This window comes from Taeniopygia guttata, chromosome 30 (assembly GCF_048771995.1).
Source record: "Taeniopygia guttata chromosome 30, bTaeGut7.mat, whole genome shotgun sequence".
NCBI lineage: Eukaryota > Metazoa > Chordata > Aves > Passeriformes > Estrildidae > Taeniopygia > Taeniopygia guttata.
In genome coordinates this window covers 232,091-245,700 of record NC_133055.1, presented here as the reverse complement: position 1 = coordinate 245,700, position 13,610 = coordinate 232,091, and the positions used below count along the sequence as shown (strand labels likewise).

The window sequence follows — 13,610 nt, the reverse complement described above, 5'->3', positions numbered from 1 at the left end:
CCTCGGGGGCACCTGGGGGTACCTCAGATACACCTGGGAACACACCTGGGGGTACCTGGGGCACACCTGGGGCACACCTGGGCACACCTGGGGATACCTGGGGCACACCTGGGGATGCCTGGGGGTACCTGGGGCACATCTGGGGCACACCTGGGCACACCTGGGGGTACCTGGGGCACATCTGGGGGTACCTGGGGCAGGTGCAGGGGGCGGGGCCGCACCCCAAACGCCCCCTTCCCTCAGCCCGGGGGGGGGAGGGGGTCCCGGTGGGGGGAGGGGCGGCTCTGCTCCGTCCTCCCCTCCCCCCCCCCCAAAAAAAGCCTTTGGACCCCCCCGGGGGGGAGAATTTTGGGGGGTGGGGCTCCACACCGGGGGGGGGGGAGGGGCCCGGAGCTCCGGTGGGGGAGGGCGAATCTCGGGGCCACCGGGGGGTGGGGGAGGGGCCGTTCCCGTTGTCTCCCCCCGCGTCCCCTCCCCCACCGCTGGGTGGGGCCGAGCCGCCGCCGTTGTGCTTCGTCCGTGCGCGAGTCGGTGCCGCGTCCCGCGTGTTGCGTTGCCGGTTTCCCGTTTCCGTTCGTTTTTTTACCGTATCCGGGGCGGGGGGGGGGCGGTGTGGCGGGGGAGGGGGCGGGTGGCGCTCGCGCGGCGCCGGGCGGCCCCATAAAGGCCTTTGTGACCGTGCGGGCCGAGTCCGTGTCCTTCGTTACCGGGGGGGGACCGGGGGGGAGGTCCCGGTACCGGCCGCACGCACCGCCCGCTTCCGGCGCCGCCCGGTGACGTCACGGAGCGAGCGCGCCGCCATTGGTCGGTTCGCGCGTCGCACCGGAAGTGGCTCCGCCGTGGCCGTGGCGACCGCGACGCGGCGGGGCCGGACCCGGTACCGGGCGGGGGGGGGGGGGGGAGCGGCTCCCGGTACGAGGCGGGCACCGAGGGGGGTTACCGACACCGCGGCTGGGCGGGGGCGGGCCCCTAGGGTGGGGGGCAGGACCGGGGCCGGACCCGGTACCGGGCGGCGCGGGGAGCGGGGATGGCTCCCGGTACCGGGGCGGGCACCGAGGGTTACCCACACCGGGGGCGGTTTGGGGGGATCCCGGGGTTGGGGTGGGAAGCTCCGGGGCCGCACCCAGTACCGGGAATGGAGGCGGGGGGGCACCGGTTCGGTACCGGGCAGGGCGGGACGGGCAGCGCTCGGTGCAGTCCCGGTACCGGGAAGGGAGGCAGTGGCACCGCTCGGCGCTGACCCTTGTCCCGGTACCGGGGGGGGGTAGCCCTCGGTGCAGTCCCGGTACCGGGAAGGGAGGGTGGGGGGATGGGGGTCAGCCCTCGGTGCAGTCCCGGTACCGGGAAGGGAGGCAGTGGCACCGCTCGGCGCTGACCCGCTGTCCCGGTACCGGGAGGGGGCAGCGCTCGGTGCTGACCCGGTACCGGGGGGGGGTACGGGGATCACCTCTCTCCGCTGACCCTCCGCCCCTCCGCAGCCATGGACGGGCCCCCCGCGGCCGCCCCGGTGCCGGTGTCGGTTCCGGTGCCGGTGCCTGTGCCGGTGCCAGTACCGGTTCCGGTACCGGTGGGGCTGCTGGCGCTGCCGCCGGAGCTGCTGCTGCGGATCTGCGGTTTCCTGCGGGCCCGGGACGTGCGGCGGCTGCTGCCCCGCGTCTGCCGCGCCCTCCGCGCCCTCGCCCGGGACGCGGCGCTCTGGCGGCTGCGGCTGCGGCAACGGGCCCGCCGCCCGCTGCCGGTGCTGCCCGGTGAGTCCGGGGTGTCCGGTAACCCCCGGTGCTGCCCGGTGAGTCCGGGCACCGGGAACCCCCCCCGGTGTTACCGGGCGGGTCTGGGGGCACCGGGAACCCCCCCCGGTGCTGCCCGGTGAGTCCGGGCACCGGGAACCGGGACCCCCCAAACCTCGGCTCGGTCTCTCCCTCCCGGTGCCCCGAGGGGTCCCTGTCACGGGGCTGGGGCAGATTTTGGGGTAATTTCGGGGATTCCCCGGTAATTATGGGAATCCCCCGGTAATTTTGGGGACCCCCGCCCCGGTAATCTCGGTTCCCCCCCCCGTTAATTCGGTTCCCCCCCGTTAATCGCCCCCCCGTTAATTGCCCCCGTTAATTAATTGCCCCCCCAGATCCCGGGTTCGATTGGGCCCCCCGTTAATTAATTACCCCGTTAATTAATTGCCCCGTTAATCAGATCCCGGGTTCGATTGGGCCCCCCCGTTAATTGCCCCCGTTAATTACCCCCCGTTAATTAATTGCCCCGTTAATTAGATCCCGGGTTCGATTGGGCCCCCCCGTTAATTGCCCCCGTTAATTAATTGCCCCGTTAATCAGATCCCGGGTTCGATTGGGTGGCCCCGTTAATTGCCCCCGTTAATTGCCCCCGTTAATTAATTGCCCCCGTTAATTAATTGCCCCGTTAATCAGATCCCGGGTTCGATTGGGCCCCCGTTAATTAATTGCCCCGTTAATTAGATCCCGGGTTCGATTGGGCCCCCCTTTAATTAATTGCCCCCGTTAATTAATTAATTGCCCGTTAATCAGATCCCGGGTTCGATTGGGCCCCCCGTTAATTAATTTCCCCGTTAATCAGATCCCGGGTTCGATTGGGGCGCCCCGTTAATTAATTACCCTGTTAATTGCCCCGTTAATTAATCAGATCCCGGGTTCGACTGGGCCGCCGCCTGTGAGGAGCTGGAGGAGCTGGAGGAGCGCTGGGGCGCGGGGGGAGGGGCGGGGGCGGCGCCCATGGAGCATTTCTCGCTGGACTCGGGACACTTCGCCTCGGTGGACGCCGTGCTGCTGCTGCAGGTGGGGGATTTGGGGGGGTTGGGGGATTGTTTGGGGGATTTGGGGGGTTTGGGGGGTTTGGGGATTGTTTGGGGAATTTGGGGCATTTGGGGGATTTGGGGGTTTGGGGGATTTGGGGGATTATTTGGGGCATTTGGGGGATTATTTCGGGGATTTGGGGGATTATTTGGGGAGGGGTCCCGGGCCGGGCCGAGCCCTGAGCCCCCTCTCTCCCCCCCCAGGGGGGGTCCCTGTGTGTCTCGGGGGGCCGCGACCGCAACGTGAACCTGTGGGACCTGCGGGAGCTGGGCCGGGGCCCCCCCGGGCGAGCGCTGGTGCGGGCACTGGGCTCGGGCCGCGGCGGCACCCACAAGGTGGGTGTGTCCCCCTGCCCCAAATACCCCCGGAAAGCACCCCTGGGTGCCCCTTCTAACCCCAGCCCCCCAAAAACACCCCCGGAAAGCACCCTTGGGTGCCCCTTCCCCACCCCAGCCCCCCAAAACCCCCCCCGGGGGTGGGCTCTGGGCTCAGGGAGCACCCTTGGGTGCCCTCCCGCCCAGGGCTGGGTCCGGGCTGTGGCAGCACCCTTGGGTGCCCTCCCGCCCAGGGCTGGGTGTGGTGCCTGGCCGCCCGCGACACGCGCGTCTGCTCCGGCTCGTGGGACAGCACCGTGAAGCTGTGGGACCTCGGGGCCGAGGGGCAGCAGTTCGGGGAGATCAGGTGCGCCCCGGGGGGGGGCGGGTTTGGGGGGCGCCCCGGGGGTCCCCCTGACCCCCCACCCACCCACCCCCACCCCAGGGAGAAGGCGGCCGTGCTGTGCCTCTCGTACCGGCCCGACGCGCTCGTCACCGGCACCTACGACAAGACGGTGGCGGTGTACGACCCGCGAGGTACCGGGGGGGCTCCGGGCGGGCTCGGGGGATCCGGGCGGGTTAGGGGGGCTCCGGGCGGGTTCGGGGTGTCCGGGGGGATCGGGGGGTCCGGGGGGGCTCCGGGCGGGCTCGGGGGATTCCGGGCAGCCTCGGGGGGTCGGGGCGGGCTCGGGGGGCTCCGGGCGGGCTCGGGGGGCTCGGGGCAGCCTCGGGGGTCTCGGGCAGCCTCGGGGGCTCCGGGCATTCCCCCCGAGCCCCCCGCGCCCCCCGCAGCCGGGCCGCTGCAGGTGAGCAGCTATAAGCCCCACGGCAGCGCTGTGCTGGCGCTGGCGGCCGACGAGCGGCTGATCGTGTCCGGCAGCGAGGACCGGACCCTCGTGGTGTTCGACCGCCGCGGCGGCGCCGTCCTGCAGCGGCTGCAGGTGGGGAGCGGCACCGGAGGGTCCCCGGGGCAGCCGCGGGGCGGCCGCGCTCTCCTTCATCCTCCTCCTCCTCCTCCTCCTCCTCCTCCTGCAGCTGGACAATTACCTGCTGGCCATGTCCTACCGCGGCTCGCAGCTCTGGGCCGGCGACAACCAGGGCCGCGTGTACCTGTTCGGCAGCGCCGGCGGCGGCTTCCAGCCCGCCCGGGTGAGGGGTCGGGGCCGGGGGCGGCTTCCAGCCCGCCCGGGTGAGGGTCCGGGCCGGGGGCGGCTTCCAGCCCGCCCGGGTGAGGGGTCCGGGCCGGGTGAGGGTCCCGGGGCCACCGCGACCCCCGCCCGGCTCACGGGGCCGTTATTCCCTCCCGCAGTACTTCGACGTGGGGCACCGGCTGCAGATCACGGGGCTGTGGCACTCGCTGGGATCGCTCTTCACCACCTCCACCGACAGGACGCTGCGGGTGGGGTACCGGGGGAAACACGGGTGGGAAATCAAACCTACAATCCTAATCAGGATTTGTACAGAATGGGTATTTTATTCACAGCCCTGTGGGAAACGCGGGTGGGAAATCAAACCCCACAATCCTAACCAAGATTTGTAGAGAATGGGTTTGTTTATTTACAGCCCTGTGGACTTTAAATCTTATTTATTTATATATTATTATAATATTTATTTATATAGTATTATAAATTTTGTTTATTTATAGCCCTTCAATGGACGTGCACACCCCCGAGAACTCTCGATCCTTTTTTATTAGCTTCACTAATTTTCAGATGCATAGAGTTTCACAATAGCTGAATGCATATTCATTCTACCGATTTCACATTACAGTTACTTACATATATAAGTGTATATTTATATATATATATATACTTGTACTCAGTTTGTGTCAGGAATTACAGAAAGAACTCCTGGGTTACTCTGCCCTGGTTCGAGGTCCGAGGAGCCTTTTTTTATTTCCCATTTTTTAGTGTGGAAATTTGAATTCTTTCTCCTTATGGGGCAGTTTTGCTGTGGCTGCCGATTAACGGGAGCGAACAGCAGCACACGGGGCAGTCTGGGCGGGAATTAACGGGAGCGAACGGCACACGGGGCGGTTGGGGCGGTTTGGGGCCCAGAGCCCCGTTTTACCGGGGTTTAAGTGGATTTCCAGCCCGTTACATTCCCGCTCTGTCGGGCCCCGGAGCTCCTCTCCGTGCCCGACTCTCCCGTTCTCCCGCAGGTCCACGTCCCCACCGACCCCCCGCGCACCCTCTGCTCCTGGACCCACGAGGACGTCCTGAACGGGGTGAGGAGCCGGCACCGGCACCGGGACCGGACCGGGACCGGGACCAACCCCGGGAACGGGACCAACCCCGGGAACGGGATCCCCCCGGGACCGGGACCAACCCGGGACCGGGATCCCCCCCCGGGACCGGGATCCCCCCGGTACCGGAACACCCCCCGGGAACGGGATGCCCCCGGGACCGGGATCCCCCTGGGACAGGGACCTTCCCGGGACCGGGATCCCCCTGGGACAGGGACCAGCCCCGGGACCGGGATATCCCCGGGACCCCCCCCCCGGTACCGGAACCCCCCCGGGAACGGGATCCCCCCGGAACTCCCCCCAGGACCGGGACCCCCTCGGGAACGGGATCCCCCCGGTACCGGAACCCCCCCCCGGTCCCGGTCCCGGCCCCCAGCCCAGCCCCGCTCTCCCCCCAGATCAGCGTGGACGGAGACGTGGTGGCCGCGGCCTCGGGGGGGCTCTCGGTGGAGGTGTGGAGGCTCCGGACCTGAGAGGGGGAGGGGCGGGGGGTGGGGGAGGGGCGGGGGCGGGGGGGCTCCGGCCGCCCCCCGCGGGGACCCCCCCGCGTCCCCCACCCCCCGTTTGGGGGCCCGGAGGTGCCGCCTGTGCGTGGGAATTAAAGGATTGGATGGAGCGGAGGAGCCGTGTCCGATCCCCCCGGGGCGGGGGGGAGTTTGGGGTGATTTGGGGAGAATTTGGGCCAGTTTGGGGAGAATTTGGGCGGATTTGGGGTCAATTTGGGCGGGTTTGGGGTGAATCTGGGCGGGTTTGGGGTGAATTTGGGCGGATTTGGGGTGAATCTGGGCGGATTTGGGGCGCTGCAGCCCCCACTGTCCCCAGCCTGTAGCGCTGCCGGGGTCACCGGGGCCAAAGCCGGGCCGGGCACTCGGGACTTGTTCAGTTCCATCTGGAACTCCGCCTGTCAGAGATTGCCAGTCCCGTTCCCAAATTCCCCGTCCCCATTCCCATTCCCAAATTCCCCGTCCCCATTCCCTGCCCCATTCCCATTTCCCATTCCCATTTCCCATTTCCCATTCCCAGGCCCGTATTTCTCGTCCCAGTTCCCCCAGTCCAGGGGGGATCCCCCTGCATTGAGACGCCCCAAATCCCCAAAATTTCCAGGACCCCCAAATCCGGGGTTCCCCTGGACTGGGACCCCCCAAATCCCCGGGACCCTCCCCCCAAAATCCCGGGACTCCCCCCCCAGATCCCGGGACCCCCCCCAAATCCGGGACCCCTCCCCAAATCCGGGGGTCCCCTCCCCCTTTCCCGCCCCTCCCCCCCGCCGCAGTGCCGCGCGCTCCGCGCACGCGCGCCCACCAAGCCCCGCCTCCTCCGCGCCCTTCCCGCATTCTGATTGGCTGCGCGGCCGAGTGACTGACAGCTCCGCTAGGCTGGGGAAGGGAGGGGGGGAACCGGCCGAGCGCGCCTCCCATTGGCTGCCGCGCCGCGGGTGGGCGTGGCCTCACCCTTCCATCACTGGGGTGGGGGCAGCGCGCCGCCTTCCCATTGGTCGCTCCCGCGGCAGGCGTGGCCCGGGCCGCCGCGCGCGCGCCCCTCTGCGCGCCTCTGATTGGCCGCGGCGGCGCTGGGGCGGCGCGCCATTGGCTGGGCGCGCGCGGTGGGCGGGGCGCGGCGGCGCGGGGCGGGACGCGCAGGCGCGGGCCCGGCGCTCCCTGAGGCGGCGGCGGCGGCGGCTCCGGCGGCTCCTTTGTTCCCCCCGCCGGCAGCGGGCTCGGGATCGCGGCGGGATCGGGCCGGCATGAGCCCCGCCAAGGGCTCCGGGAAGGGCTCCGGTAAGGCCGGCTGAGGGCGGATGGGGGTGAGGGGAGGGTACGGCGGCCCGCGAGGGTCACGGGCTCTTTGTTCGGCACCGGCGGCGCCCTCAGCGCGGGGCCTTGGGGGTTCCCCTCCCCCCCGCGAGACGGGAGCCCCCTCAGCCCCTCCAGGATCGATCGCCCCTCAGAATATCCAGAATATCCCCCCTCAGTCCCCTCAGGATCGATTCCCCCTCAGAGGTTCCCCTCAGAGGATCCCCCCTCAGTCCCTTCAGGATCCATCTCCCCTCAGAGGATCCCCCTCAGAGGATCCCCCCTCAGTGCCCCTCAGGATCGATTCCCCCTCAGAATATCCCCCCTTCAGGACCGATCCCCTCTCATGGGATCCCCCCTCAGAATATCCCCCCTTCATCCTTTTAGGACCGATCTCCCCTCAGAATATTCCCCCTCAGAATATTCCCCCTCAGCCCCCTCAGGATCGATCCCCTCTCATGGGATCCCCATCCAAAATCTCCCCTTTTCCCCCTTTTTTTATCCCCTATTTCCTCCCACACCCCTAAATACCCTTTTCCCACACCCCAAATCCCCTTTTCCCACACCCCAAATCCCCTTTTCCCAAATCCCCTTTTCCCACACCCCAAATCCCCTTTTCCCAAATCCCCTTTTCCCACACCCCAAATCCCCTTTTCCCAAACCCCAAATCCCCTTTTCCCACACCCCAAATCCCCTTTTCCCACACCCCAAATCCCCTTTTCCCACACCCCAAATCCCCTTTTCCCCCTCATTTCCCTTCTGCCCTCCACATCCCGCTATTCTCACACAAATTTCCCTTTTTGCCCCAAATTTTATCGGTTTTTTTTCCATTTTTGTCCTTCTTGAGGACACCAAACCCCCCTTGGGCCCCCCCAGCCGAGGCCCTTCCCAGTTCGGGTTTTGGGACTTCTGTTTAAAATCCCAGTTATGTTTTGGGGAATTCTGTTTAAAATCCTGGTTAGGGTTTTGGGAATTCCGTTTAAAAATCCTAATTACATTTTTGGGAATTCCGTTTGAAAATCCCAATTAGGGTTTTTGGGAATCCCATTGAAAAATCCCAATTATGGTTTTGGCAATCCCCTAGAAAAATCCCAGTTATGGTTTTGGGAACCCCATTTATGTTTTGGAAATATAATAGCAATATTAATAATAATAATAATAATAATAATAATAACAATTAGTAATAATAGTAATAATAATTGTTACTACTATTATTATAATAAAATATAAAAATAATTATATAGTAGTATGTGACAGATAATATATGTATTACATGTAATATATATTGTATTTAAATAACTGATACAATATGAAAATAAAATAGCATAATGTAAAAATAATGAAATAATTGCTATAATTTAATAGCAATAAATGTGCTGTTGCAATAAAATATAATAGTCACATTGTCATATATATATTATATATAATGTGTATTACTGAGTCTATTTTAGTCAAGTAATTTATATAATGATTACTAATAATGTAAAAATTAAAAAATACAATGTAAAAATATTTATTCCAATTTTTATTATTATTATTGTTGTTATTTCTAAGTATAATTATTATTATTAACATGTTTTAAAGTATTTTTTCCCTGCAAGCCAACAAATTCCCCGAATTAGCCTCATCCATGAGAAAATCTCAATTTTTTAGGAATTTCCTGCTCTGCTAATGCTGCTGGATAATGAAATTCCCAATTAATCCCTAATTAATTCTCATTTTTCCCCCAGCCCGGCATTAGGAGCCCGTCCCTGCGAGGCATCGAGGACTGCCATGCCCTTAGGTAGGTGCTGGAATAAAATTAAATTAAATGGAAAAGGAAGTTTCAAATAATTAAATTCGGATTATCTAATTAAAATGGAGTAATTGTTATTAAATGAAAAATGAAATGGAAAAGAGGAGGAATGGAGAAAATGTCAGATAACTAAATTTGAATTGTTTAATAAAAATAAATAATTTTTATTAAATAAAAGATTAAATGAAATGAAAAAGAGGATGAATGGAATAGTAAATAAAAGAAATTTAAATAATTAAATTCTATTATTTGTGTTTTATAAATCTTTAAAAATTTATATTTTTATACTACATAAGTGTTACATATTTATATAAATTAATTTAAATGGAATAACCTTTATTAAAGCAAAAATTAAATTAAATGCAAAAGAGGAGGAGTGGTGTAGCAAATGGAGAAAATTTGAAATAATTAAATTGTAATTATTGAATTATAAATTATTATTTGAATTCCTGAGCACACACTGTGGAGAGTTCGTTGCTCATTCCTTGGTCATGGTTTGGGAAGGGTATTTCCCACTCGGTGCTCCCTCCGTTCTGGATTTATTAATTATTAATTACTAATTATTAATCGTTAATTAATCCCAGAATTAACCAGATTCCCCCATTGCAGGTGCCCGTTGCCAGCTCCTGCTGTGACATGGCCACCCCAGAGCCCCCCCTGGGCGCAACCCCTGGCTCTCCCTCAGTCACAGATTTATTAATCATTAATTATTAATCACTAATAATTAATCACTAATAATTAATTAGGCATTAATTATTGCCATAATTAACCAGATTCCCCCATTGCAGGTGCCCGTTGCCAGCTCCTGCTGTGACATGGCCACCCCAGAGCCCCCCCTGGGCATGACCCCCGGCTCTCCCTCAGTCCCAGATTTATTATTCATTAATTATTAATCGCTAATCATTAATCACTATAATTAATTAGGCGTTAATTATTGCCATAATTAACCAGATTCCCCCATTCCAGGTGCCTGTTGCCAGCCCCTGCTGTGACATGGCCACCCCGGAGCCCTCCATGGGCGGGACCCCCGGCTCTCCCTCCATTCCTGAATCATTAATTATTAATCATTAATCATTAATTATAATTAATTCTCATTAATTAATTGCAGAATTAACTTGAGTTCCCCCATTGCAGGTGCCCACTGCCAGCCCCTGCTGTGACATGGCCACCCCGGAGCCCTCCATGGGCGGGACCCCCGGCTCTCCCTCCATTCCAGAATCATTAATTATTACTCATTAATCACTAATTATTGCCATAATTAACCATCTCTCCCATTGCAGGTGCCCGTTGCCAGCCCCCGCTGTGACATGGCCACCCCGGAGCCCCCCCTGGGCGGGACCCCCCGGCCCGGCCCCTCTCCCGGGCCCGGCCCCTCGCCCGGCTCCATGCTGGGCCCCTCGCCCGGCCCCTCGCCCGGCTCCGGCCACTCCGGCCACTCCGGCCACGCGCTGCCCGCCCCGGGGTACGCCCCGGACAGCATCCACCCCCTGCACAAGGTGAGAGACCCCGGAATCTCGGAATTCCAGAATTCCTGACCTCAGACCTTCCCCTCTGGGTGGGGTTTTGGGATCATCCACCCCCTGCACAAGGTGAGAGACCCTGGAGCCCCAGAGTCCCGGAATTCCAGAATTCCAGAATTCCTGACCTCAGACCTTCGGCTTTGGGTGGGATTGGTGGTTTTGTGATCATCTGTTCCCTGCACAAGGCGAGCAGTTCCAGAATCCCAGAATTCCGGATCTCAAACCTTCGGCTGTGGCTGGCATCGATGGTTTTTCCTTTTTTGCCTCTGCCATTGAGGGCTAAACCATCCAGTTAAGAAATGGCGCCTTAATTGTTTTCATTTTTAGCCTAATAACTAATTACCTAATAACTTAATAATCAAAAGTCCACAACGTGGAGTTTCCTGTCCAATGACAAATTGTCACCCAACGCCATGGAGAAGGAGGGGAAGGTGAAGAAGAAGAAGGTGGAGGACAAGAAGAAGGAGAAGAAGAAGGTGAAGAAGAAGAAGAAACAGAAGAAGAAGGTGAAGAAGAAGGAGGAGAAGGATGAGAAGATGGAGGAGAAGGAGAGGAAGGTGAAGAAGAAGATGAAGAATGAGAAGAAAAAGGTGAAGAAAAGAAGGAGGAGGAGATGGAGAAGAAGGAGAGGAAGATGAAGAATGAGAAGAAAAAGGTGAAGGAAGAAAAGAAGAAGAAGAAGGTGGAGGAGAATGAGAAGGAGGTGAAGAAGAAGATAGAGAAGAAGGAGAGGAAGGTGAAGAAGAAGAAGGTGAAGGAGAAGAAAGAGAAGAAAAAGATGAAGAAAAAGGAGGAGAAGAAAAAGAAGAGAAGAAGAAGGTGGAGAAGAATGAGAAGAAGGTGAAGGTGAAGGAGTCCAGAAAGAGTCTCCTGCTCCAAAAATGCGCTGAAAACCTCAGGAATGGGAAACTCCCCCGTCGCAGCACCATTAATTCACCCATTAATTGAGAGGATTTTCCTCCTGGGTTTTGGGCTTTAAGAACAGCTCCTCTCCTGTAATCCAGGGGGTTAATTTAAAAATCCAGGGAAGCGTGCTGTGGGAAGGATTTCTGAGGTCAGAGCAGTTGGAAGTGGCATTTCTGGGAATAATCAAATGGATTCTGCAGCTCCCTGGGGGTTCTCCAGGAATTCTCTGCTGATTTCCCGGGATCTCCCCCTGCAGCCCCTGGAGGCGATGCACGAGAAGGGAATGTCGGAGGATCCGCGCTACGGGCAGATGAAGGGGATGGGAATGCGCCCGGGGGGGCACGCGGGAATGGGGCCCCCCCCAGCCCCATGGATCAGCATTCCCAAGGTGGGGAGCACGGGAAGGGGGCTGGGGGATATCCTGGGTCTGGGAGGTTTTCAGCATTCCCAAGGCAGGGAGTGTGGGAAGGGGAGGAGCCCTGTCCAAATCCTGGATTTGGATCTTGGGAGGTTTTCAGCATTCCCAAGGTTTAATTCCTGGACAGCAGGGCATAAATCCTGGGTTTTGGTAGCACTCCAGGGGATTTCCAGGTCTGCATGGTGGATTTTGGGAGGGGATTCCTTGCTCCTTATTCCTGGCTAAGAGATTTGGAATGGGATTTCCCATCCCAGCTGCCTCAAAGATGGGTTGGGAATGGGATTTCCCTTTCCAAATGCCTCTAGGATGGATTTGGAATGGGATTTCCCATTCCAGCTGCCTCAAAGATGGGTTGGGAATGGGATTTCTCATCCCAGCTGCCCCTAGGATGTGTTGGGAATGGGATTTCCTTTTCCAACTGCCTCTAGGATAGATTTGGAATGGGATTTCCCATGCTGGGATGGGTTAGGAATGGGATTTCCCACCCTGGGATGGATTTGGAATGGGATTTCCCACGCTGGGATGGGTTAGGAATGGGATTTCCCATTCCAGCTGCCTCTAGGATGGATTTGGAATGGGATTTCCCTTTCCAGCTGCCTCTAGGATGGGTTTGGAATGGGATTTCCCACGGTGGGATGGGTTAGGAACGGGATTTCCCTTTCCAGCTGCCTCAGGGCTAGATTGGGAGTGGCATTCCCCTTCCAGCTGCCCCGGGGTGGGTTGGTGTTCCCTCGGTGCTCCGTGCCGTGGATCGGCGAGCAGCTTTCCCATCCCCGTGGGCTTTAGGCTGGAAATCCGTCATTTCAGCGGCTCGGGCGCTGACCCCTCCTTTCCCCTGGAACCCCGTGTCCCCGCAGGTTACCCGTCCCCTCTGGGGGGCTCCGAGCACGCCTCCAGCCCGGTGCCGTCCAACGGCCCCTCCGGCGGCTCGGCCGGCGGCTCCGGCGCGGCGCTGGACGGCTCCGGCTCCGACTCGCCGGCGCTGGGCCGGGGCCCGTCGCCCTTCAACGCCGCGCAGCTGCACCAGCTCCGCGCCCAGATCATGGCCTACAAGCTGCTGGCGCGGGGGCAGCCGCTGCCCGAGCACCTGCAGGTGGCCGTGCAGGGCAAGCGGCCGCTGCCGGGGATGCAGCCGCAGATCCCCACTCTACCTCCGCCCGCCGGCGCCGCGCAGGGCCCGGGGCCAGCGCCCGGAGCGGGGCCGGCGCCGCCCGGCTACTCCAGACCTCACGGTGAGGATGGGCTGGGAACGGTGAGGATGGGCTGGGAATGGTGAGGCTGGGCTGGGAACGGTGAGGATGGGCTGGGAACGGTGAGGATGGGCTGGGAGTGGTGAGGATGGGCCGGGAACGGTGAGGATGGGCTGGGAACGGTGGGGATGGGCTGGGAACGGTGAGGATGGGCCGGGAACGGTGAGGATGGGCCGGGAACGGTGAGGATGGGCCGGGAACGGTGAGGATGGGCTGGGAACGGTGAGGCTGGGCTGGGAACGGTGAGGGTGGGCTGGGAACGGTGAGGATGGGCTGGGAACGGTGAGGATGGGCTGGGAACGGCGGGAGTGAGCTGGGGGTGCGTCCTGGGGCATCCGAGGGGACAGCGTCTTTCTTGTGTCCTGGGGTCTGGGGGGACAGCATCCTTGTTGTGTCCTGGGGGATCCGAGGGGACATCGTCCTTGTTGTGTCCTGGGATCTGTGGGGAGTTTGTTCTTTTCCCTTCTGGGATCTGTGTGGAGTTTGTCCCATTCCATCCTGGTATCTGTGGGGAGTTTGTCCCATTCCATCCTGGGATCTGTGGGGA

General features: G+C 59.8%; 2 protein-coding genes across 5 annotated transcripts in view; both read left to right on the top strand.

Moving 5' to 3' along the window:
- The first annotated feature begins 771 nt into the window (after positions 1–771).
- On the top strand, positions 772–6,001 carry FBXW9 (F-box and WD repeat domain containing 9). 4 transcript variants are annotated; one of them, XM_072920104.1, is made up of 11 exons: positions 773–877; positions 1,479–1,748; positions 2,653–2,804; positions 3,026–3,157; positions 3,391–3,503; positions 3,582–3,673; positions 3,929–4,077; positions 4,172–4,364; positions 4,446–4,558; positions 5,298–5,363; positions 5,780–6,001. In XM_072920104.1, the coding sequence occupies exons 2-11, from the start codon at positions 1,481–1,483 to the stop codon at positions 5,852–5,854; spliced, it is 1,353 nt and encodes a 450-aa protein (XP_072776205.1). In that variant the 5' UTR covers positions 773–877; positions 1,479–1,480; the 3' UTR covers positions 5,855–6,001. The 4 variants fall into 4 exon arrangements, with proteins under 4 accessions (XP_072776208.1, XP_072776205.1, XP_072776207.1 ...); XM_072920106.1 differs by having other exon boundaries at positions 779–877; positions 4,172–4,285; XM_072920105.1 differs by having other exon boundaries at positions 781–877; positions 4,172–4,285; positions 4,446–4,535.
- Positions 6,002–6,989: 988 nt separating this feature from the next.
- Positions 6,990–13,610, top strand: part of SMARCA4 (SWI/SNF related BAF chromatin remodeling complex subunit ATPase 4) — a 31,965-nt gene continuing 25,344 nt past the window's right edge. Inside the window, 6 exon segments of the mRNA XM_072919991.1 lie at positions 6,990–7,159; positions 8,905–8,957; positions 10,250–10,465; positions 11,652–11,757; positions 11,760–11,783; positions 12,671–13,045. Coding sequence (XP_072776092.1) covers positions 10,277–10,465; positions 11,652–11,757; positions 11,760–11,783; positions 12,671–13,045 — 694 coding nt within the window. The 5' untranslated portion in view covers positions 6,990–7,159; positions 8,905–8,957; positions 10,250–10,276.

Bases quoted from the DNA above. Each gene is read 5' to 3' on its own strand.
- FBXW9 (XM_072920104.1), top strand. From the start codon at position 1,481: ATGGACGGGCCCCCCGCGGCCGCCCCGGTGCCGGTGTCGGTTCCGGTG. The intron at 3,504-3,581 runs GTGCGCCCCGGG...CCCCCACCCCAG, and splicing joins CAGCAGTTCGGGGAGATCAG to GGAGAAGGCGGCCGTGCTGT. The intron at 4,559-5,297 runs GTGGGAAATCAA...GTTCTCCCGCAG, and splicing joins GGGTACCGGGGGAAACACGG to GTCCACGTCCCCACCGACCC.